Source organism: Falco cherrug, chromosome 1 (assembly GCF_023634085.1).
Source record: "Falco cherrug isolate bFalChe1 chromosome 1, bFalChe1.pri, whole genome shotgun sequence".
Lineage (NCBI taxonomy): Eukaryota > Metazoa > Chordata > Aves > Falconiformes > Falconidae > Falco > Falco cherrug.
The window spans coordinates 47627177-47652795 of NC_073697.1; the positions used below are offsets into that span (position 1 = coordinate 47627177).

The 25619-nt window shown below is 48.1% G+C and overlaps 1 protein-coding gene across 1 annotated transcript in view; it reads left to right on the forward strand.

Moving 5' to 3' along the window:
• NAT8L (N-acetyltransferase 8 like) overlaps window positions 1–18565 on the forward strand; it is a 28696-nt gene extending 10131 nt beyond the window's left edge. Inside the window, exon 3 of the mRNA XM_005446395.3 lies at window positions 18109–18565. Within this exon, the coding sequence (XP_005446452.2) occupies window positions 18109–18476 (368 nt within the window). The 3' untranslated portion in view covers window positions 18477–18565. The remainder of the gene's footprint in view (window positions 1–18108) is intronic.
• The last annotated feature ends 7054 nt before the right edge of the window (window positions 18566–25619 follow it).

A 25619-nucleotide genomic window follows, 5' to 3' on the forward strand; every position in this document is an offset into this window, starting at 1 on the left:
TTTACACATCTATTAGTTGTAACCAAATAATAAGGTTTTGGGCTTTGGCTTTTTTTATTTTATTTGGTTGGTTTTGTTTTTTTGGGTGGGTTTTTTTTTTGGTTTTGTTTTTTTGCTAGGGGCTAAGTGGAAGCACCAAGAAGCCTCATGCCGTTTATTAAGGGTGCATCAAAAATTAGTTCGTAGAGGTCTGGTTAGAGCCAGGTAGAAGCCGTGGTATCTGTTACAGATGGCTTGGAGCCATTCTTTCAAGTCATCTATTGACCCGTTAGACCCCAGCAATCAATTAACTATTTATGAAAGCATATACGGTATCATTTATTGTCTTCTATAACTGTTTGATGACTGTTTCTTTCAAGAATTGAAAATTTTATTTCTTGCAGTATAACTCTAAAGTTTAGACCTGGGACTCCCACAGTTTAGTGTCAGGCTGGGATTCTGCTTTAAAATGGGATGCTGTGAGTGAAAAGAGGCTTTTCAAAGTAGGTAACAGGAAACATGTTTTACAGGTGTATTTTTAAGTGGCTACATGAGATACTGCTATTTAAAATTGGATTTGCAACATTGTAAGCGCCAATAGAAAAATACAAGGCAGTAGTGGCAGGTTAGAGCACGCTGCTTGAAATGGTAACTTGCAAGTCACTTAAAATTCATGTGCTGCTTCTAGGAATTATCCAAGTGGCAAAACTCAAAACCCAGAGCTTTTATGAGAAAATGATTTTTCAGTTCAGGAACTGGAAAATAAAAGGGACAATAGTTTAGATCAGAATTAAGCTGATTTACTACTCCCTCTCTGTTTTCACTATGAAGAAGCAAAAAAATCGATGTTTACTGGTGAATGTAATACTTTTTTCAGCCTGGAACAGAATTGTTGGTTCTGTTACAGGTGTCCTGAAGAAGCAAAGGTCATACCCAAGTATACTGTATTTAAAAAATGCTGATTATGGTAGAGCCATGATAGAGTTAATGTTAGTTACCTCCCAGGCAGATCCCTCTATTCTTTGGATGGGACTCTTAAATCTATACTGGGATATACTGCAAACCTAGCAGTGGGATTGCCTGGATCCCAGGCCCTGTTTAAATGACGTGTTTAGGCATTTTATACTATGCATACATACAGGTGTAGTTGTTGAAGAGGTGGTGTTGAGGGAGACCATCCCTGAAGCCCCGGTAGCCAGGATGTCCCCTCTAATCCTGGGGAGGGCCGAGCTGTGCGCAGGTGTCTCGGCCAGCCGCGCGGGGGGGATGAGCTGTGTGCAGGATTGGTGCCAGCCTGGCTTTCCTCTGCACTTTCTTTTCCAGCTGAAGATCTTTGGTGAATTCAGGACAAATGTGTAAATTGTTTTGAATTGACAAAAACTGCATTTTTAATAAGCCACTTGCCTACATTTATCCTTGATCACCATTGTACAAGCTGCTCCTCCTTTCTCCTGCCAATGTGCTTGAATCCTGACTTGGAAACCGACATCTGAGATGTGAGTTTATTTGCTTTTTACAGTTGGAGCTCTTGGTCTCTGTGCTAATGCTGCTAATTGAAATGGGGGGTGATAGACCAGCTGTCTGGCCATGAATGGCTCCTCAGTGCACCTCACATACAACACTCATTTCAACAGCTATGGGATAATAGCATCTACTATTGGGAACCCGCAGTGGTTCCTTGAATTATTTTTTCCCCATCTTCCGTCCCTTGCCACAGCAGTTCTGTATCCCACTTTTCCAGTCTTGTGTCAAACTGCAACATTTGCTTTTTTTTATCCTTTGAATTCCGCTTGGCTCTCTTGTCCATTCCTGTGCTGAACTCTTGTTCGAGTTTTTCGAGTCTGGTTCTTGCTTCATTCATCACTTCTGACATTTCCCAAGAAAGGTGGTCCCATACCCAGCATCCCTCTTTGTATCTCTCCGATCTTCCCCTTTCTCCCATTACACTTTTAGATTTATATCCCTTTGCTTAATTTCATTCTCTGAGTACTCTCTTCTCCTTCTTAGTTTGTTGTTCCAACATTTTGCATGGCGAGTGCAAGTATAATTTTTTTTTCTTTGTAGAATACTCAGAATAACAAAGATGAGAAAATAAGTAAAAGTCAGCAGCTTAGCAGACACAATATCCTCGTGCTGAAAACAGAGTGTGTCAGTGCACAAACCCATGTGTCGGCAAATGGTGGGGAGAGAACATTTTGCCTAAAGGCAAATGAACTGCCAACAACAGGATTTCTTACACCTTCTTTAGAGCATCTGACCCACATCGCTCCCAGATGCATCTGGGCATGGCTTATTGATCTTTTCCGCTAGGGTTTTGCCCATAAACCCCATTCTTCCCATTTTAATAGGATATATAAAATCATTATTGCTGTCAGAGTACAGCAAAAAACCCCATTTCATTTGCTGAGATCAGGGCTTTTTGTTCTTTTTTTGGAGGTGCCAAATCTGTTCATCCTCCCTGGAACTAGATAACAGCATCAGAAACACTGTGTAACACTTCTAGTGGGAATCCAGGAAAGACCTAAATCTGTAGTCTTTCAATTTAAAATAATGTTAAATAGTAGAACCGCAAAGAGAAGCTTTTGAAAATAGCCTGGTTTGGAGCACCTGCCATTTCTAAGTGCTAAGCAATTTTAGATGATGGTTAGTTAGAGACAGAGCAATAAAAGCATGGCAGATACACGGCTGCTGTCCACTTAACAGCAGTGAGCATCTTGGTAAAGTCCTCCTTATTGGAATTACATTGTTAGTGGTGGAATTTGTTAAAAAAGAGGGAAAGCAAGCAGGGGGTGGGGTGGAACTTACTGTAGGAAAGGGATCTAATGAGAGATTTTTTTTTTAAATTGAAACTGTTTAAAAGGGGCATTTGTAAAACACCTTGTCAAGCTTTTGCAGCATGTAAAGCCAATTAGATCCACTTCATGGCTACGAAAATATACATCTGCTGTGATTTTAGAACCTGCAAATGTTCAGAGGATAACATCAAGCTGTACCTCTTGGGCAGTGATTTTCATTTGGGAATAAGCCATCATCAGGTTTTACAGAGCTTTTTTAGAGCCATCAGTAGTCTGAAAAGATCAAAGCATCTGCAAGCCTTCTTGAGAAGTGGGAACATTTTTCATGGATAACTCAGCTAAAGAGGATTTCATTGAAATTCTTAAAAAAACCCAACAACAAAACCACAAAAAAAACTCCAACACAAAACAAACAAACAAAAAAACCACCCAAAACAACCAAGCACAGAACCCCAGGGCCTCCACGTTCACTGAGACTGAACTCTGGGACAGTTTGTCTTAAAGATTCGACGGAGCATTTGCTTCGACTTAATCATGGGTTTAAATCCCTTGATCTTGTTGGGAGTTTATACTTAAGGGCATCCTTTAGTATGGATTCAAGTGCTCTTTTGGTATTTACAGGAAACTTGTGACAAAAATAGGAGATGCAGTGATGGAGTAAACCTGGAGTTTGCTCTGTGTGTGTCATCAGCTGCCTGCAAGATGAGTTACGACGTTTTAGGGAAAACTGGTGCATTGGAAGGAGGAGTTGTAGATGTGAACCTGCTCTTAATTGTATTCATTCTGCTGCATGGAGATTTAGTGTTATTTGGTGTTGCCTTTGTAGTGGGAAAAATCCAATGGATCCTCAAAATACGGCATTTTGACACAGGCTCATGTGGTTTTGCATCTCCTGGCTCTGGTTGCTGTTGGTACTGCTCGTATTTATAAGCTGATCCCTTTTCCCTGCAGATAGTTGGTGAATGAGCGTGCCACATGCTGAGGGTACATGGTGTAAAGGTATCTGCTTTCGCTAGCCCTGAGCAGATTGCCCTTCATTTCCCACGTGTCTCCCTGATGGAGTGAGACAGGGCCTATTACCTGCTTACTCCACTGATGTATTTTGCAAATCTCTTTCAGATCCCCAGCTCTTGTGACTAGTGTTGAGGCTAGGGCTCAAAGGAACCCCACTCATGTGGATGTGGGGTGTAAGGTGGTGATAGATGATCATCACAGGAGATCTGGGAATAACAGGATTAGGCTTTTGTAGGTATTATTTTTGGTCTGATTTGTCTGGCATGGCAGTCTGAACATGTGGCAAACGGTTAGTTGGTTGCTTTTTTTTTTTTTTTTTTTTTTTAATTTTAGAAATGTGGAGATTTACACATGTAATTTTCATTTTCTGTTAATGCATCATCCACAACAGGTCCATTGTCTGTGCCCAGCCCATGTTCATGTATTTATGGATGTAGAATTTTCTTATGCTGCCACACTAAGTAAATGTGCTGGTTTCAGTCTGGAGTACTGGAGTTCAGTAGAATTACACCCAAGGTGCATTGGCCTTGCTGTACTGGAAGAGGGGTGTAGAAGCAGATCGGTTTTAACAACAGTGAGCATCCAGGTGTGTGTTTTTCTGCACCATGGCAGTGCTCTGGCTTTACACGGAGCATTGCCACCGATTTGCTGGGAGTTAAAATGGAGGTGATGCGTGGTGATGGAGGCTCATGCTGCTTGGGAGGCTTTGCTGGGATCCGCAGCGTGGTGGGTGGAAGGAGGCAAAACCAAGGCTTTGTAGAGGACTTTTATTTTCATGACTTACATGGCAGAAGAAGTGAAGTCTTGACCTAGTGCCTGCCCTCCTTGCCATATCGGGCTCCAGCGGAGTGGGCGGGAGGGAGCCCTTTGCATTGGCATTCACAGCTGGGACACACCGGAGCAGCCTTACACCGGGGCTTAGTTTGGCTGAGTTAGGTGTAAATATGACCCACCAAGGATTAAACATTCAGAGTAAATCTAGAAAAATAAGAGGTCTGCAGGCAAGAAAGGTGTTAATTTACAGTGGGAGCCTGCAGTGGGATGGCCACAGGGAGATGATGCCTGAAGAGCAGTAGGTTGCCTTCACAGGCTTCTCCTGCTGGAAAAAAGCGTGTGTTTATTTTTAAGGAGGGAGCACCCATTGCAGTATTGTCCCTGGGAGTCCTGGCTGTCACAATGGCCCAGTTGCCTGTGAAGGGCTGAGGACCCCCAGACACCATCTCAGGAGGGGCTCGGCATCTCCTGCAGCCAGGCTTTACAAGTACAGCAGGATGGGAATGCAGTGGTACCTCTGTCTGCTGACTGTACCTGACCATTGGAGTCACCAGCTACCATGTCAGTTGGTTGAGGGCTGGGTTGGAGGTGTGGGAAGGTGCAAGCCCCAGGAGGTGCCTGAAGCTGTTCATGGGTCAGCTTCAGCCCTGCTGCAGCACAGCAAAATGTTTCAGGGTCCAGTCCCGTGTGGTGGGGTGAGCGCTTCCTTCCCTGCTCTTCCAGAAGAGGGTGAGCTAGTTGGTGTGTTGCAGGTTAAGAGCCATTGCTGGAGGCAGACCTCCAGTGATTGAAGCATGGTGGTGTTAAAAGCACTTAAGGAATACTTGGAAGGTTTGCTTCCAGAGAGGTTTGCTAATTACTTATTCATTTTTTTAGATGGGTCAGGAGTTGCATTTGCTGTAAACTGAAGCGTTAGCTCTGTCACTACCTCCATCTAGACTTGGATGTCAGAAGTGCATGGCATACCCCTTTTCCAAGGGAAAGGCCTTGTTTCTTGGCATGCTGCAAGTGGAAACCGCTTCCCCTCATCACCTTCCATACCAAAATGAGCATCTCTGCAGTAGCACTGTGCTGCCTCGATGACAGCAGGGCAGAGAGGCTGTGGGTTTGGTTGGTCGACCCAAGTCTGATTCTCCTTATCAGCTTTACTATCATTTCAGTCCCTCTGTTGTTTGGTCATCTACTCCTCGCACAGAGGTTAAGGGAATAGGTTTGACCTCTTGGTCGGGGGGTTCATACTAACAGTTCAGACAGAATTGGTCCTGGTGAGAAGCGCGGGCACCAGGAGCAGTGCAAGAAGCACCCTTGGCGAGCGTCTGGGGAAGACAGAGGTAGTGAGCTGTGCTTCGCTGCCACCCTCACTCCTTACCTCTTGAGCTCTTCCCAATCCATTGCAATGGATTTTGCGGGCTCATCTTGGTGTGGCAGGTGGTGACTATTCATGTGCTGTTATACAGTGGGGTAGGTTGGTCCCAACTGATTAGAACTGGCATCCTTGTTGGATTGCCTCAGCTCTGGGAAGGGTAATGTGTGCAGCACCATTTCAATCTGCTGTGCTAGAAATAGGAAGAACTATTTATTGCTTGCAATAGACTCAAGGAGATCAAGCCGTGTACCATCTGACTTCAGCCTGTAGTTTGTACCAAATCAGTGCCCTGAACCTTTTCTTTTTTTTTTTTTTTTTTCTGATGTCTTCCTCCACGTTAAGTAATGAATTTTCCACCGTGGTTTCGGAGAAAATATAACTCCTTGTGACTGCTATGTCACTTCTGTAGATTATTAGTACAATAGAAAGCTAGAGGTCAGGGAGGTTTGACTCACCGTGTTAGCAGCAAGGTAGGAATCTGCAGAAATAAAGGCTTTGAGTGCAGCAGAGTTGCATTTATCATTAGCGTGAGGAGAGTATCATGGTAGCTTCTCCTTGCCATGCAACATTTAATGACATGCAGTCCCTGTCCATCAGTTCCTGGTACGCCCCAGGAAGGAAAGCAGAGGAGCTGCCCTGGGGTGTGAGACTTTTCTGGCCCGTGTTTCTGCACCATAAATATTGCTAACTGCTGCTCGTCACTATTGCTTGTCAGCTGCCGTGGCAGTGAAGGCCTCATTCAGAGGCTTGTGAAGGCAGCAGGAATGGGCTAAGGGGAAAAAACCCCTAATGTTCAGAAACACTGGAACATGCCATGCAGCAGGTTTTGTCTGAATATGTGCATCCTTTACATGACTTAGCAATGGCACAACATTCAGTTCTCTTTTCTGTCACTCCTCTGCCTTACAGACATAGATTTGGGGGTGTCTGCCGAATCGGTCAGCATCTGCTCCAGCACTTAGGGAGCCCCATCCTATCTATGCATTGGGATTATATGCTTTAAATTGCAGTTGGTTACCTGCCGGAGGTAACCTATTCCCAGCTCTGCTGTCCTTGATGCCCCTAAAAGTAATGTAAGCAATGTAGTCCTGTTTTGGGAGCATGTTTTGCTTGGTTGGTTTCGCTTTTCTTTATCTGTCATGTTTTAAATATGTAAATGTTTTTAGATACCCCCCCCCCTTTTCACTACAGGTGGGTGATCTGGCTGGTAAGGTAGGGCAGGCACCTCTCAGCCTTGTTTTTGACTCTGATTTAAAGAGCTTGCACACATAGATGGGTTATTCTGTCCTAACGCATCGTTATACCATAACCTTAAGTTTGAACCTAAATCTTGGGTGCAATTCATTTTGCCTGCCTTATTCCTGGCTAAATTTTGCAATGAGCTGTGTAGGCTTTTGGCGTACACGGTCTTTTGCAGAACAGGGGCTCTCCCAGAGGGTGACTCGCCTTAAAAGTGGTTGACCTCGGTTAGAGCAGCATAAAACTCCTTGGAAGTCTTTGCAAAGCTCAGAATTGCATTTATTTTTTAACCTAAAGCAAATGTAACGTTAGTTTCTCTCTTTGCTGTGAAGCATTTAGTGCAATACCTGTGTAGATACAGGCACTTCTGTTGAACTAGAGGGAGTCTTGCCTAAATTTAGGCCAGACGAGCAATGATGGATGGCGAAAATAAGATTGATTCTATCAGTTTTCCCCATATGATTTATGGCTAAGCCAACTGCTAAGCTAAAGGGAAGTCATTTGATGATTATTGCTCAGTGGCTTTTTATACTAATGCATATGAAGTAGAAGTCAGCCAGCAAGTAATGAATTCTAAAAGATCCAATAATTTTAGATTTTCCAGTTTTTTCAGTATTAAAAGTGGAAAGTGCTGTAATGTAAATTCAGTACCTTTCTGAAAGCAATAAATCCATATAGCAAAAGATTGATGTAGAAGATGGAGACTGAGCTTTAACAATGTCCTTTGAAGGAGCTGGCATAAAACACAACCAGCAACACATTTAATCTTGTAAACTAATTTAACTAACGAGCAGCTGATTGTCACATCAGTCTTTTGGAGCAGTTACTGGGAGGATGCAGGCTAGCAAAGCTGGCAGAAGGGGCTTGATTTCTTTTTTTCCTTTTAAATTTTTAACTAAAAACCAGTCTAAATTCTAAAACATTGGTTTACTTAAGGTCTGACACTGCAGTTGATAGGCTTAGTGTGGATTTTGGATGCATAGGGAATACCTACTCTGAAAGTGTTTTAAATACTTTTTCCTGGTTTTGTCCATTTGTGCAGCCCAGTCTGTTCTGCTGAGCCAGCTCCATTGAGCTGGGACTCATCATCCAGTTAGTCCTGAGGACAATGCCAGGCCAAAATCGCATATTCTAGTCTTTATCCACTCCTTTAAGCTATTTAATTCTTTGCTTATCGATAACAATTGCTCACATGCAAAAACTACAGACAATGCCTGGTTTCTCAAACTGTGCTTTCTCTTGATGACCCAGCAGGTAGACCCCCATCGCTACACTGGTGGTTTTGTCTCTCCTTTCTCTGTAGCATGTCCTCCTTTTCAATAGCGGAGAGCAGAGCGATGGACCAGGCTAAATACACCCTGATAACCAGGGTACTTCTAATCCCCCATAACTGCTTTTGCAGCTTTTTCTTGAACAGTTGTTATATGTTGGCTTTATTACAGTCTTTGCTTTTCAAGGTGCATCACGGCCAGCAAAAAGAGCCAGATACAAGATTTCAAAGTCCTGCTCTTACGGTTCTTAATATAGCACCCTCTGAAATGTGCTGGAAGGGCTGTCTTTACCCCGTCTGCAGCACTGCCTGGATTTCAGCTGTCTCATCAAAACCTGTTCCTGAGATGTGCTGAGCACTTCCTGGGGCTTTGCTGAGCTCCCCTAGTGCTGGTGACACTCTGGGCCCTGCGGGACTGAAGCCTGCTTGAAAAATCTACCTGTGAAGTACTGACACAGGGTACGGCCACTAACGGCTTGTGTTGATCCAGACATCCTGGCTGCATCCTCCTAAAGCTTTAGAGCAGTAAGGTACATGGGTAGGAGCTGTCATATAGGTGTTTCAGAGGAACAGGGTGAGCTTTAAAGCAAAGGTTTTAAGAAGGTTAGAAATGCCTGCTGGATTACATCACCAGCAGTGACAGCAGGAGATGCTGTTTAGGACCAAACCTGGCCACTTTGTGAAGTCCATTTGCTGCAGAATGTGTTTTGCTTTTCCCCGGTCCAAATATTAGAGTGAAAGTAAACTGTAGCTAGCTGTCAGCATCTTAGGGGTTTTCCAGGGGATGTGACACCCCAAAACGGAATACCAGTGATAAAGTAGCTGGGTGCTTTTGAGGATGTATCAGCTCCATCAGGAAGTGTGGAGCAGGCACTGAAGAAAGTCAGTTCTTGTACTCTAACTTGCTACCCCACCACCCTTTTCAACCCCAGGTGAAGGTAAAGCTGGGTTGTAGCAAAACCTCCTGGTGGGACCATCACCTGTGCAGCGTGTGCTGCTGCTCCAGGTTTATCAGTGGTGGCACGTTATGGCATATAACAGTCTGAATCCAAATATGCTTTTGGCTTTGCACAGAAGTTTAGGCCAGCTGTTGCCTGCAGTCCAAACCACCATCACCCGTGTCCCGTTTTATGCTCAGGTTTATCAGCTGCAGAGGCCACCTCTGAATTCCCATCTCCTGGGGCAGTTTAAGACCCATTGCTGTTGTGGGTCGTAGTCATGGTGTTTCTGGTAGCAATTGCTCGTGGAACCGCGCTGTGGCAGAGTGGCAGGTTGAATGCTGGATGCCACATCCCACCGACCTCCTCCTGCTTTCAGCTCTGGAGGCTTTGTCTGAGCTTAGAGATGGTTGCAAGTAGCTTCAGCCCTCAGTAGCAACAACAAAGGTGAAAGCTAGCAAGGATGGAAGAGAAGGTAGATGGAGAAGTAGCTGAGATGGTTGCTCAGGACCAAATCATCCATCTCTTTTCATGCTGTGTAGGTGATCTCGTTGCCTGCTACCCAGACGCCCCATGAATCAGGGGGTGTCACCCACCCCCGGCATATAGATGTGCTGCCCTGTGCTCTTCCAGCAGGGAATTATTTATAATGGAGCAATGAATCCTGCAGTGGTAGGTTATGTGGAGTTATTTATGGCAAAGAAGGGGTCCCACAGCATTTCTAATTTCATGCATGAATAATTCCTGTGTGTCCCTGACATTTTTTGTTCCCCCGTGCCTGGGCCTTGTCTAGTGGAAAGGGATGCTCACGGGTGTCAGGAGTGTCAGAGTCAGGGTCTCTTGCATCTCACCTGGTTTCTATGGCCATAAACTACTCTGAAATGCCATTATTTTGTAGCAGCCCTCCAGGAATGCCTTTTAACTGAAGTGCAGAATTATTAGCAGAAGCTGTGAGAGCTGTTACACAGCCCTGCTTGAAGCTAAGGGGAGCTAGAAAGATGGAAGGGAAAGAAACTCAAGATGGAAGTAAGGAGAGATAATAGGATAATAATGTGCCTCATAAACACGGAAATAAATCCCTCCCCGACCCGGCTAGCTGAGCAGTTGCAGTCAGTAGCAGGTCCAGCTGTTGCCTGTCCTTGGTTAGTCCCTGTGCTCAAGCTGCCCGTGGCTGCGGCCGGGCGGCAGGCGATGTGCCATAGCTATGGCCCGGACCCCTCCCGCCGGCAGCATTCCCGTCACGGCAGCTGCTGTCTCCCCAGAAAAGCCTCCTTTCTCCCTTGATGTTGATGTAACTCGGCCGGTGTGCTGCGTGTTTCGCTGAGGATGGGGAGGGGAAGGAGGAGGGAGCGTTGCCTCAAGCGATGAGTTCCTCTGCTTCCTCTTCAAAACCCAGCCGGGATGAAAGGGCAGAGGTGTGAGGGCATCGGCAGCAGGCAGCCGTGGCACAGCCAGCTTCGGGGCGGGGGCTCTGGCCACTTGCTGCCGCATGAAGCCCGTCTCGCTTAAAGCAACGTATATAAATAGTGCTGGCAGGAGCTGAGGCGAGACGCTGAACTTCAGGGCTTTTTAGCCGGTTATGTATAAATAAGTAGTAACTGCCCAGCACTGTGTCCAGCACGGGGTGCCCCCAGGTTCCCTCTGCGCTGCCTCGCTCAGACCACGCCGGCTTGGCAGAAAGGGCTGCTGCTCTCACCAAAACCACACCAAAGGTTTCATGCAGGAGGCTGAACAAGTGACTTCAAGGGCAAATATTTTAAAGCTTCGTGATCTAAGAGTGTGGTGCGTTTTCTCTGTCCTGATATTTCCACGCGGTGGTGTTGCACCGGGCTGTGCTGCCGTACATCATTGCAGGGAGGAGTCTGGGGGCATTTGGGTCTCTAGGATTAGCAAGCCTGTCACTTGAGGAAGCTTTTCTGTAGGTATCTGAAGAGCAAGGGACACAGGCAATTGCAGCTCTTGTTCTATGGGAACCACAGGGATGACTTCTGGGTTTTTTGGTTTGGGTTTGGTTTTTTTTTATTATTTTTTTTCTCCTTTTGTCTCTTCATGGCAGCCTGGGGGAAAATCCAGGAGGGGTGCCTTACATGGGTGCTGCTTCTCCCAGCAAAGCCTTGAAGACACACACCGAGCCTGTGGGCAGCCCCCTGGCCCTTCCTAGAGCTGACACCTGCACATCACCTCCCTGCCAAGGATGCAGGTTCCTAATTTTTAATTTTTGGGGGCCTGGCCAGAGTTTCTCTTAATAGCAGCTTCCTTTTCTCATGGTGGCCAGCCATCAGATGCTTTCCTGGCTCTGCTGTAAGCATGCAGAGGAGCTGGTGTTTGCCTGGCAGGTTCCCAGCAGTGGTGGTGGTAGCTGCTGAGCAGCTCTGCTGGTCTCCTTGTCTGGATGATGCTCTGAGGACATCACCTGGGACAGCTTTGAGCAGGGAGGGGAATTGCTCCCATTTGCATCGCTATGACATGCTAAAGCAGAACTGAAAATCACAGTCTGTGCTTGAAGGGATGTTGCCTTGACAAGTTGCATGCCTATCTGGAAATTATGTTCCACAAATAACCCTCAAAGAGTTAACAGGAGCTCAGCTGTGGGAGATAGCAGTGTCACCCTTGAAAAAAGAGGGAAGAAGCTGGCTTGCCCAGTGCTGAGCTTCCAAGGAAGACTCTGTCCTGCAGAGATGTGACCCCACCCTTGCAAAACTGGCACAAGCGTGGCTGCAGGAGCTGCTCTGTCCTCTCTCCAGCCCCAGGGAAGCAGGGATAGGTTTTACCTGGCTCAGCCCCTCACTCCGCAGTGTGTGGCTGCTGGCACTGGGGGGGACCCAGCTGTGAGTTCTGGACATTTTGGGGTAGCAGAGATTTGCTTGCTCCTGTGGAAATACTGGAATTTACTAGAAAACAGTGGATTTTAAAGGTACCTGGCAGACAGAGCTTTGTTTTTCCAGAGCAACACACTACTGTTAAATTCTGGTTTTCAGGGTAGCAGTCCTGGAGCACTACGGGACTTGGGAAGGCTGTGGGCACCTGCTGTAGTCAATCATGTAGGACTCATGCTGGTGCGGAAGGCTGCTGTCTCATTTTCCACCTCTCCTAGCAGTACTCTGCTATTGCTTTTGGCTCCAATCTTTCCACCCATCCACCCACCGGCCTTTTATTTGCCAAAGGGTGTAGAAGAATTTTCAGCAAAAATAAATGAATTTATTTTCACCCACCATCCTTGTTGGCTGCGTGGGGGAGAGCTGTGCAGCTTATGACGGCGGAGGAGAGCGGGAGAGGAGGCTTGCAAGCATGGCCAGGGGATCGCATGGCATGTCCTCCTTGGGCAGGAGTGGTGGGTGCTTTGGGTGGAGGATGAGTGGCCAGCGCAGTGCCACCGCTCCGGGGAGGTCCTCAGGGTGTGGGGCCAGCAGCGGCATGTGGAGCCCGAGAGCAGCCTGTGCTGACTGAGAGGGGTGGGCGGATTAGAAGGAACGTTGTGTTTTGGTCTTCAAAAGCTGGTAATCATCCTTAAATTTAGAGTAGAAAGACACTGTCATCATGTGTGCTTTCAGGCCCTGGGTGCCATCAGCTGAGGAACCATGTCTGACCTTCCTGTGAAGCATGAGCAACCCAAAATCATCTTCCCTGTTATGCACATCGCAGCCATTTTTTTGCCTTTTTCATAGATATATGTGCATCCCAAGGTGGGGTTGTTTTTGTAGAATGGTTTGGGTTGGAAGCGACCTTAAAGATCATCTAGCTCCAACCCCCTGCCATGGGCAGGGACACCTTCCACTAGACCAGGTTGCTCCAAGCCCCATCCAGCCTGGCCTTGAACACCTCCAGGGATGGGGCATCCACAGCTTCTCTGAGCAACCTCTTCCAGTGTCTCGCCGTCCTCATCATAAAAAATCTCTTCCTTTGTTATGGCTTTTGCCTGTGAGTTCCTGAAGTCGAGACTCTGCAAGGTGAGGCAGCGGGCTGGGGAGGTGGAGGGAGCTCAGTGAGGTGGAGATGGGCTTTCCATGGCTGCTTCTCCTCACCTTTGCTTGTTGGCAGCCGGGGGGGGAGGGGCAGGTCAGACTGGGAGGCAGGGGATGGTGCTGCGAAGAGGCTGGATGTTTGGCTGGAAACAGCTAATGCCTGCAGCCAGTATCTCCGGTACTCCAGAATGGTGTTCGCGGGGCAGTTGTAGTTAAACGCAAGACATCCACGAAGAACTGGAATGAACTGGAAGGGCTTTGGGTGACTGCAGTGATAAGTTGACAGGGGAAGCCCAGAAGATGGAGGCAGATGAGAGTGAAGGCAGAGACAGAGGCAGTGCCACAGGAGAGTTGTAGCCGTCAGGGCTTGTGTTTATCTTTGCAGCGGTGATTATTTTCAGATAGCGGTGTGAGTGTAAAACATCAGCTCCTGCTATTAATAGTACTGCAGACAAGGCTGTTGCTCATTACTGACAGGTGAGATGAAGTTAATTTTATTTCATCCTAGGTATGAAAAAGTGTAGAAACAAGACAGGCTCTGAGTCAGTCCTCTCAGCCCTGAAAAGATGGGGCAGAGACAACCCCACATCCCTGGGGGGTGGCAGCGTGGGGTGGTTTTCACACGGTGTTTCCACCCTGCTCCAGAGTTCTGGAGCTTCCTGCTGGAAGAATGGATATGGTGTGGAGCTGCAGGTGGCTAGCATTGCTGAAAACATGTTGCGTTTAGGTAAAAAGCAAACTGAAGTCCTTCAGGGTTCCTGCTCTGAAACTGGAGGGTTTGCCCAGAGGAGAGAACGTCTCAGCCCAAGGTCAGTAGCATGTAATGGGACTCCAAAACAGCTTCTGGTAGCAAATCCACATCCGGATGGGATGCAGCTCCCTGGAAGGAGGGGTTTGATAACCCCACGGGTGACAGCTGCTCCTGGGCTTGTAGCCACCTTTGGATGCTTGAGGTGTCTTTAGCAGGCTGAAGGATCTGGCCACTGGTGATCCTCAGAGCAGGAGCAGATGCAGGCACAAGGTGGGCAACAGGGTAAAAGTCTGGGGGATTGATGGTGCTGATGTAAACGAGGGCCGAATACAGCTTGCATTGTTTGAGCAGATGTGTCCTGTCTGCTGCTAATTATAAGCGTTGCATGCACAACACACACTGGGAGATGTGCCAGATACTATTTCTTTTCACGTTGAACTCAAAATCATTATAATTAAGCTTTAAAGTTGTAAGTAAAAACTAACAAGGAGTGTGGGTTTGCTATCATGCTGCTTGCAACCGGGCCAGTCCCGGTCAGGGTGGATGGGGGTGAGGGTACAACCTCCATCCTGGAGGACAGGTGGAGGGGGCTGGGGGTATGAAGGGGCCTTGTGGGCTCTGCTGTGGCAGGCATGTCCAGATTTGGGTTTTAAATAGGCAGAAACCCCAAAAATACTAGAAACGTGCCATTTTACAAATGTGGGAAGTGTTGCTGAGTGAGCTTTAGCAGCTTCTTGGTCTTGGTGGGCACAGAGAAGAGGTGCTTGCTAAGAAGGGAAAATCAGGAATAAAAGTGGGAAGCAATCAGGGAGGCAATCGTGTAACCTTGGGCCAAGAGGAACCCGGGCAGCTACCTCTGGTTTGAGGAGAACAAGACAGACTTGCTGAAGAAGCAGCTCCAGGAGTTACTGGGCGTAGGGCTGGATGCGAGGGCTGCAGCGGTGGCGCGGGGGCTCTGGTTGATGGCTGCTTTGTGGCACTTTTTGGGGCTGCCTTAGGTGGGTGCTAGGGATGGCACCGTGTGCCCCCGGGGGATCATCCCATCTCTGCTCCCCAGACATGGGGGGACTCATGAACCCTCTTTTTGGACTACACCACGGGAGCTGAAATTGGTGGCTGTGCACGTGGAGCTGAGGCTCACTGCAGCCCCGATTTTGTGGTGTGCTTGCCATGCGGCCAGAGGCGTGATGGATGGGCTGGGGGGGTGGGCTGGGCAGAGCCGCCACGTGATGAGCAGTTTAAAAACGGTGCTGCAGAACAGCGAGCTCTCAGCCCCACGATTTGTATTCGGAAGGAAGGCGGCTGCTGGTTTTCAGCGTGTGTAGGTCTTCATCTGTGGTCATGTCTGAATAAATTACATTCTGAGATCCAAGTGAATGCAGGGGAACAAGCCGTACTGTCAACGCGGCAGCAGAGGAGAGACGTCTTTAACTGCTCCTGATAAATGGGTCAAGATGGGTCCCAGTGTTTTAAAAATTAGCTGTTGACCTAGATAACGACAGCATAATGACTTGCTCAGGGTGGGAACAAAGGCGAATGTCACTGAAGCTGCACATTGCTCTGAAGGTGGGGACGAGCCTGGTGTGCTGGGCTGAACCTGAGCTGGTTCCCCACACTTCATTTGTACCCAGCTCTTCCTCGGCAGCTGGGCTGTGCCGCAGGGAAGCACAGAAGACTTCAGCTGTCTGATGGCTTTGCCAAGACGCAAGATGCATTTGTCCCACAGGCAGCAGCCCAGGAGGCACCTCCTGCCACCCCATGCTGTCCCGTCCTCCAGTAATGAAGGACTCAGCATTGCCTTATTCATTTCCCCCTGGTATTTTGCAGGGGCGGTGGTGTCATGCACTCCTGAGCACCCATCCAGGCTGTTTTACACCGGTCCTTGTGGAGATGTGCCATGCATTTGGGTTGGGCTGGTTGGCAGGGCTGATGCTAAAGATGGAGCTGCTGCCCAAATCATGTTTTCTTCTGCTTAGCACTGGGGAAGGAGGTTGCACCACACCAGGGCTTTCTCCTGTGATGGGATCCGCTTCCTCTGGATGATGCCATGTTCCTCCTGAGCACTGAAGTCAGCCGTTTCCTCCTTGGCCAGAGACCTGTCAGTGCCCCTCATTAGCTGCCATAATTGAATAGTGGTTTTCTTGGATGTTAATTAAGTAATATACAAGCTAAGTTGCAGTTGCTCTGTGCTGACAACACTGGTCTTTTCAGTTCAGGTGAAGACACTTTCCCTTCATCAGGATTTTCTGTAAAGGTATTTAGTTAAGACCTGAGCAATTTGTTACTTGAGTTTCATTTATTTGTTGGGGTTTTTTTAGTTCCCTTGCTGGTGGGGCCGAATGATGCTGTAACACTCCAGAGTTACAGCAGTTTCTAATTGCATTGGCTTTAATGTTTGTTGGCCAGTATGAGCAGAGGGATGGGATGGCGTTGGTCCCTCTCTCCAGTGAGGTCTGGTTTTATTTGAGCTTCATAACGGGGGCTGTGGTTGGAGCGCTTGCGACACCGGCTTGCTCACCCCAAGCCCAAATGGGTGTCCTTCAGGCTGCTGGGCTTTGATTAGATTGGGTTTTGCTTTGGCCTCTTGAAGGCAGCATTTGTCCTACCGAGCCCTCTGCCCCGTGGCAGAGCAGCAGTGCCGAGCCCCCTGCCCACTTGTCCTCAGTCTGTTCATTAAGCTGCATCCTCGCTCCTGGAGCGGGGTGCCTGCTGACCGGTGCTGGGGTGCAGTTAAAGATGGGCTCATTTTCCTTGCTGAAACTCTACGTAGTTCTGACCAGAGTTGGTTGAGCACCCTGTTTCCAGCTCGTGAGATGCTCTTGCCTGGCACTCACCAGCAGAGGAGGAGCAGCAGCTCCAAAGCAAGGGGCACCTGGCCATGAGCACCCCAGCCTGTGGGTGAAAAGGCGTGGGTGAGCCTGATTTTGGCTCTGAACAGGAGATGCTCTTTTTGGTGAGTGTGTATGTTTTCCTCTGTTGGTGCTCTGCTGGCTTTCATGGTCCCAGTTTCTCACTACCAGCATCTTGCTGCTCAGTTTGGATTTTCTATTTGAAGCTGTCTTAGGCAAGTCCTGTGCTGAGTTCCTGAAGTCCGAAAGAGGAGGATGCACTTAAGTGTTCAGACACGCAGGGGAGAGGTCAGAAACAAGCCAGGTGGTCACCTATTTAGCCTTTCACATCAGGTCCTTGCGGGCGGGGAAGCAGGTGGCAGGAGTAGCCACTGGGAGTCCTGAGCCATCAGGCCTGCTCTTGCATCACATCTGCAAAGCAACATCATTAAAAACAAGAGGTTGGGGCCATGGCTTGGTGTCTGGCCCACAGGAGGCACAGGTTTCCCAGACCTAGGGAGGTTCCACCACCTCCCCCAGCTCAGCCTGCCCTGACCCAGCAGGGGGGCTGCTGTCCTGTTTCAAGCTGGCTCCCTGCCTCTCGCCACAGCACCAGGGAAAGGGGCTGCCAACAAGCCATTTGCTGGAGACCAGAGCTTCTGGGAAGCAGGAGTCCCAGTGAGGGAGGAGTATGGCAGCACGGCGTACAAGGGGCTGGCTGCCTGTGCTGCCGCCGGGTCGCAGGGTGGGACACAGCAAGCAGCCAGAGGTGGGTTGTGCTGTGATGGGAGGGATCCAGGACTTGCTGCAGTGAAGGTAGTGGCAGGACAGGGGAGCGTGACTGCGTGTGGGTCAGCAGTTGCCCATCGTGTGCGGCGGGAGCTGAGAATCGTTACCTGTGTATGATGGCAGCCAAGTGCACTTTGTAATGCTTTGTCCCTAGGAATCTTGGTTTTGTTTGTAGTGACTTGCCTGTGCGTTTTCCTTGGGAAAAGAGCTTTCCCTTCACAGTTTCACAAGGGAAAAGAAAGTTTGGTCCTTATTTGTGGAGGCCGTTAGTCCCCACATGTGACCGAGAGGTGATTTCTGACCCCAGGCCTGGCTGCCATTGGTGTGTGTGTCAGTGGGTGCTTTGCCTGCTTTGCCCATCCGGGGTGGCCAGCAGCTACATGTGCTGCTTTGTCTCCCACAGGCTCCTGCTTCTGGGTCGCTGTCCTGGATGGCAACGTGGTGGGGATCGTGGCAGCGCGGGGCAATGAGGAAGACAACACAGTGGAGCTGCGCCGCATGTCCGTCGACTCCAACTACCGCGGCAAAGGGATTGCCAAGGCCCTGGGCCGCAAAGTGCTGGAGTTTGCCATGCTCAACAACTACTCCTCTGTTGTGTTGGGAACCACGGCCGTGAAGATGGCAGCCCACAAGCTCTACGAGTCCTTGGGGTTCAAGCACGTGGGTGTTGTCGAACATTATGCCCTGCCGGGGATGACGCGCTCCTTACTGGAGAGAATGTTTTTCCAGCTCCGCTACCACCGCTACCGCCTGCAGCTGCGGGAAGAATAAAAAACCCCAACCAAACACACACACACAAAATTATTTTTTTCCCCTCCTTCTCCCCCTTCAAAAATAATAAATTTCCCGTCTCTTTCTCATCACTGTTCATTTGCCAGTTCTGGGTTGAGTTGTTGTTCCCTCACGTCATCTCTTGGTTTGCTCCGTGCAGCTCGATCGTCCGGCCGAGCAGCGCTCCTTCCTCGCATGCTGTAGGTGGTGGTGCTGGGAGTCCTGCGACCGTGGGGCGGAGCGGAGCCGCGGCCTCTCCTTCCCAGGTACCTCCGTAAAGCACAGAAACTTAACTGCAAAATAGTGCCACTGCTCTGGTGTACATAGTCTTCTCCATTTCCAAATGTAAGATAACGTAGTGATGCATTCATCATAGTGCAGAAATATTACTTGAATGCAGTTTTCAGTATTTCATGCACCAGTAAGTAAAATATGCATTCGTCTTACCATTATTTACTGGTTAATAGTTTTCCAAGAAAAGGTGGGGGGGCAATCCCCCCCACCCCCCTACCCAACCCGCTTGCTACAATGCATGAAGAGGAAAGCGCGTGCACGCACTCAAACACATCGCACTGCCACCACGGCACTGGTGTTGCACTTTTTTTGGATGTGCCTCATTTGCCAAATGTCTGAGAGACCCTGGGCGCATCCGGTAACCACGACTCCGCTCCATCCCCCCCCTCCTTCCTAAGCCAGCACAGACACGGACCGGCTGAACTCTGAGCCCCATTGTACCATAGCGTGAAGTTAAGATCAAACCTAAATATCTCCTGCGCTGTTCTGTAGCCACGCGTAACCTGCAGTCCTGGGCCAGACTCCGCATGTGCGTTGGACTCTCTCTTTGCTGCCTTTCGGGGTTTTTTTTTGTTTGTTTTTATTTTATTTTATTTTTAAGGGTGTTTTTTTGTTGTTGTTGTTGTTATTATTTTTAGTTTTGGCTTTTGCTGAATGGTGTCATTGAGGCGTAATGGAGGCTGCAGTTCCTATGGCAACACATTTGCACATTAATGTGCGCACCAAATCTAACCACTTCAGAGAAGCAACGTGTGACAGATAATAGCATTTGGGGGAGCGCTGGGGTGGGGTGGGGGGGAGCGTACTTATCTTAACCAGCTGCTTGTTTGATAAATGTAGATGGCCTCACTGCAGCCTTCCATCAAAGGTAATTAACTGCTTTAATGATGTCAGATTTGTGAATTGTACAATGCAAAAAGCAATGCAAAGCAGATCCGGCATGTGTCTGTACCCGGTATGTATGTACAGTGCCTGCCAACTAAAGAATAACCAAGACTACAGCTTCTTCTAGCCTGAGATATCAACTTTTATAACTTACTTAAACAAATAGCAACTTTGCATGAATTACATCTTGGGGGAAAAGAAGATCGGTAGGTTTTAATTTTTAAAGCGTGGTATCAGAAGTATACAGAAAACCATTTCTGGCTGCACTTCATTTGGGGTGGGTGGAGGGGTTCAGCTCTGTTAATACATTTAAAGGGAAAACCCCTTTAATTTAGTTCCTGGGGTGGGGGGAAAGTTACTATTTTATGAAGTATTATGCAGGGGGAGGGTGGGGGGAATGCCACCTATCATGATGAACTTGGTGAAAGGGTAGAGCATGTGTTAACCACGCTTGCACTTGCAAACACAATGGAAGCATCAGCAGGAGAGCCCCAGAAGGGAAGCGGCGTGGGGCGTGCAGGGGGGGAGAGGAGCCATGGAGCGGCCGGGGGGGCAGACGGCATGGACCCACGTGTGGGGTGCTGCCTGCATCTCGCTCGTTCCAGGAGCTGCCCTTTCCTCTCCAGCCAAAAGCTTTCCCAGCACTGAGGCGCAGCCAGTGATGCTGAATGAGAGCAGTGGGGAGGAGGCTCGCCCCATCCCCACCGGGGCCGTGGACTGGGCACTGGTGCTGGGGATGAAGGAGCCATTTGGCACAACCCTGGCAGTGCTTCAGTGCTGGGCTCGGGCTTGGTCCAGCCTGTGTGGAGCCAGAGGGGCAGAGTCCCAGTGTGTGTCCCAGCAATAAAGGGGGAAATGAGGATGGTGAAGGGCACTGTAGCAAGAGACCGTGAGTTTAATTAACAAAATTTCTGTATGGGGCACTATATTTTTAGAAGTCTTTCTATGCTGTACATTTCTCCTGAAGCTGAAATAATGTACTGTTGGTAGGGGTTTTTGTATAGTGTACAGAAATTGGCAGAATATTTTCTTGCTGCATTCAGTGATTTATTAACCGAAGTAAAATAGACAAATATAAAGTGTTAGCAAAAGTTGAAAGAAAAAAAAAACAAAACAGTTTGTGCCTTTTTTAGTTTATTTTTCTGTTGCTATATAATCACTGCACTAAAACCTTTCCAGAGGGGGGAAAAAAACAAAACTAGTCTCTTAATAAGGGAGGAATACGTAAAGCCTAAATTGAGCATTAATTTTTTTATTGGGATATTTAATTAAAAGAATGTTGCTGGTTTTATTTGATACCTGTGCCTTTGTAATAAAACTCCACATCCTGTCAGAAAAGCCAAACCTGGAATAAATCCCACCAGATCCCACAGACACAGAAGTACCATCAGGTTACCAGTATTTTCTTTTAAAACATGTAAATCTTAACTGATGATATTACAGTATCTGATCGTAATACCTGTTGAGTTGCCTGGAGAAGAGGTGCTTTAGAAAGGTACAGCTTTGGGGGTGCTGACTGCATTCCTCCCCAGGCACACCAGAAGCCAGAGATGCACGGATAAGGATTGAGCTGTTGCCGCTTGGCCAGTAGCTGCCAAGCAAATTTATTCCCTTAATGCTTCTGCCAGTTGCTTTGTGACCAGGCTTTTTGGAAGAAATCCAGCTGGTTGCTCCCAGCTCTCCAGTCAGGACAGCTCGTTTCTGAAGGAAAGGGCTGGCTGCCAAATAGGCTGGGTTTTGCTCTCCTCAGAAGGTGAAATGCCACTGATCTCAGCACTGGTTTTTATTGGGAAGCCCGCGTGTCTGCCAAAGCTGCATCCCCGGTAGTAGCAGTGGGGCGCGGGTCCAGGACCTCCAGCGTTATTGCTGCTTTCCCACCCACCCAGAGCTGCTCTGAATAGGATTAGAGAAGGCTGGGCTTAAAAGCATCAAGTGATATTGTTGTTTCATCTGCAATCATGGGAAGTTTCCCTAAATATGATAGCTTAGGCTCAGCTCTGGAGCCAGAAGGTCACTGGTCTCCATGGCTGCTGGGCTCAGGACCACGTGGGGTTTACCCACTGCCCCCCAGGATCCAGCCTGCCTCCCACTGCCTGGGCCAGCGTTCTGGTAGACCGTGGTGCAGCTCGGGGGGTGATGTGTTGGGACTGAACTGCCTTTGGCGGATCCATCTCTCTTCTCTGCCTGTTTCAGGGTGCATTGGTTTAAACAATGCTGCGTGGAAAAGCTCCCACAGCGCATTGCTTGTGCCTCCCAGTACTGGCTTTGCAGCCCCCCTTGGGGAACTTCTTGCTGCTTCTGCATCAGATAGCTGTAGTTGGCACAGCCCTGCATCATGACCATCGTCACCCCTCTTTCTCTGGGCTTCAGCATCACCTCCTGATTCTTCCCACTTCAGTTCAGCAGCTGGGTGGGTGCAGAGAGGCACAAGATGATTGTGGGTTTGGTCCTAACCAGAAGAGCTTGTGATCTGGACCTGCTGCCAGAAACTCCTTGAGATCCTATTGCCAGTGTTGAGTCTTAATTCCAACAGACTCACATGAGGGTGAGATGCAAGGGCATGCTCCTGTTTTATTTTGGTGTTTTCTTCTTCCAAGGACACCTCTAGCTGGAGTGCTGGGAAAAGCAGAGCATCTCTTGGGTTCTAGCCTCAGCTGGTCAATGGGATGGCTAGTGAGACTGCTTCAGATTTAGGTGGAGGATATGTTGGAGATGTGGAGGAACTTCCCACAGCTGTGCCAGGCGCTTGCTTTTACTGTGCTGTGCAGGTGAGTTGCGGCAGCCCGCTGCCCTTGCATGGCATGCCATGCCATGGCACTGAGAGTGCAGTTTTCTCACCTGGCAGCTCTCCTTGGCATCGTGGCTTTTTCTGCTAACCCCTGTACAGTGGGCACTGCTCGAGTGCCCTCTGCTTGGAGGGGACTGCAGCAGAGCCCTTGCTTGCTGCAAAAGGCACCAGGTGTGATGTCCAAAAATACTAATTAAAAAAAAAAATGGAAAAAATGGGAAACTTAGCATTGCCATGACTAAAGTCCACAGCCTTGGGGCTATCCCAGCTTTCTGGCACTGCCTGGGCCATTCCCTCTGGAGTGAGTGGGAACACCCTGCACATTCTGAGCAACCTGGCATCTCAAGCACATGTAATATTTGGCAATAAGCTCTGTGGGAAGCTTGGCCCCTGCATGGACCCAGGCCAATAATGCTGAGCAATCAAACCAACAAAGTGGTTTCTAATCTTACTTGAAATCCTTGAACTGGTATTTGTTGGAAATTCATGCCATGTTTTCCCTCCGTGAAGCAGATAGCACCTGCAAGATGCTTAGAAATGGCAGCTGTAATTCATCTCTGCGGTGAGATGCAGAAAAGCGTGGGGTGCTGCTGTCAGCCAAAAGCTGTTCTTTACCTCGCTGTGACCGTGCAGTATTGGGATGGTATTTCTGAGCAAGCCTTTACCTCGCCCCGAGCATGCTGCAGGCTGTACCCACACGCAGGACCAAGCCTCGGGAGCTGGGCTCTCATCTGTGTGGCCTATTGCTCCTGCCTCCGCGGCACATGTGGCTTGGGGAGCAGCCGGGGAGCGCTGCAGGGCACTGCCCGCTCGAGGAGGAATGTTGTGTGGCCACAGGGTACCTTGGCTGTGGGGCATTTCAGTCTGCCCGTCGTGGAAAGAGAGCTAGCAGCATAGTCAACCCCGTCAGGGAGAAGCAGGCTTGTTTTAAAAGACGTTTGTCAGAAGCAAGATGGGTTCAATGTTGTTATAAGGAGGCCGTAAGGATGTGAGTTTGCTCTTCAGGTCTGAGGCGCAGCAGCACTGCAGGGTTGAGCTGGCTGGCAGCGTGCAATGGGGGTGGCACAGGGCACCAGAGCAGGACCAGCATTTGGAATGCTGCAGAGGTAGTTGCACCCCCAAAGCCAGCATCACAGCTCGCAGGGCACAAGTTGTTCTTCTGATACATGCAAGACTGAGGCACCTAAATGCTTAAAATCCCAAGGGCCAGCTCCGCATCTTGACTCGTTTCAGCATCACCCTTCAATGAATGGAAGGGGTAAATGACTCTGAGGGTGTCCATCCTGGGGCTGGAACCTGGACGGTCATTTCCCCCCTGTATTCGTCCCCATGGGAAAAAAGGGTGATACTTTAGGTCTTTATGTCGGAATTTAATAGTCCCAAGTGTAGGAAAATCAGGACTAAGGGCCGGCAGGTGGCTGTTGGGGTTTGGATGTGCCTGTTGGGGTCCTGATGCTGCACCCCTGCAGCAGAACGCAAAGCGCTCGGTGCCTGGGGGGAGGATCAAGCCCCTTTCTTCCTATGGCCAACTGTGAGAACAGAAAGTTCTGTGGTCAGAATGCCCAAGGGAATTGCAGTTTTACAAAACCTCGTCACAATCCTTGCTGCTGCCCGTTGCTCGCTGAACCTTGTCTGTCCATGATGCAGGTCTGCTGCCTTTTAATTTGCCAGATTTGCTGGCTGAGGTGCAAGTGGATAGAGACTGACCGCAGGGATTTCCAAATTGCCAAACACACAAAGGCAGGAACCAGCTCCAGTTACCTCTGAATTAACAATCTCATTTCAATGTGCTCTGAGCCCATGTTTCATTAGCGCTAGTGTGAAGCTGTTGGTATGCACTCTATTTAAAGCTTAATATAGGCATTTTAATTCCATGCTAACTGGAGTCTTGCAGTGGAATATACTGTACCACGTAAAGAAAATGAAGGGATGCAAACTGTTAAATAAGCTTTAAAATGCAAAAGGATAATTTTCTATTTTTTTTGTCCCTCAAAATAGATCCACATAGAATCTTGAGAAAAAAAAATGGTGCGCTCTTGCGTCCCTCAGTAATAGAGACTATGCACAAAGATTACGCTTATCTCCCGCCAAAAAACTGATGCCTGAATGGTCATTTGGAGTACCTTTCATTGAAAATAAAATAAGAGCATAATGTGAACAACAGAGCATTTAGTTAAAACTCAGTACCATTTAAAACAACAGGCTCTAAGTCAGCATTTGGAGTTTGACCAGTTTAAAATCGTTGTTCACTGCTGTCTTTGTACTACACCATGGTCAGCTATGGACGAGAATATGCTTTTAACATCTGAATAGTAGAAGATAGACTTGCTGAGACCAAGAGCATAACAAATATATAATGCAACTGTAAATTTATTTACGAGTAACATGTTTGAATGCAGGAGCAGCTACTGCTATGTAAGCTTAATGAACATATAGCTAACATTGTTTTCAATTTCTTTTCCTCCAAAGCTTAGTCCTTTTGACTTGTAATATGTATATTTGCTTTTTTCAAAATGTAATTAGGTTTAACAAAGCATCTGTTGCTTTGTGAGTTGTACTTTCGATTGTGCTGGGCCGTTAGCTTTAAGCGGTTTGTGTGCTTGTGTTATTTTATTAATTAAGACTTCTTGAGACAAATGCGGTAAAGGAAAAAAATATTTTTTTGGTAGTGTTAAGCAGATGTGTGGTATGTATTCGGAAACTGTCCAATGTCAGTTGAAAAAAAAACCAAACCACCCAAACTGGGGCTAAATTGCTTACTAGAACTGCTCATGTTTAAGGCAGTGGCTTTTTAGTTCATGGGTTACAGGCTAGACTCATGCCGAAATAGAAACTTGGATTCCCCTGAACAGCCTCTTACTCTGCATCTCTTTACCGTTGTACAAGACCAATGTGAAATTAGCCTTGTGTTTTCTATGTTCAGCATAGTATGTACTGTACTTTGTAACGGGAAGTGGCTACGAAAAACAAACATATTTTAAAACAGCAATAATTACCACTGTAAAGCAAATGAGCACGTGGGAGGGAGCACAGGGAGACAGTTAATGAAGGTGATACCGTTAGGAACACACTGGCGTCAGTGCTGCTGTTGCACCTGGGGAGCACGATTAAGTACTGGGAAAGGCGATCGGTCTCTGGGACTGGATTCACCTTGGCAGAGAACTTGCCCAGGTAGG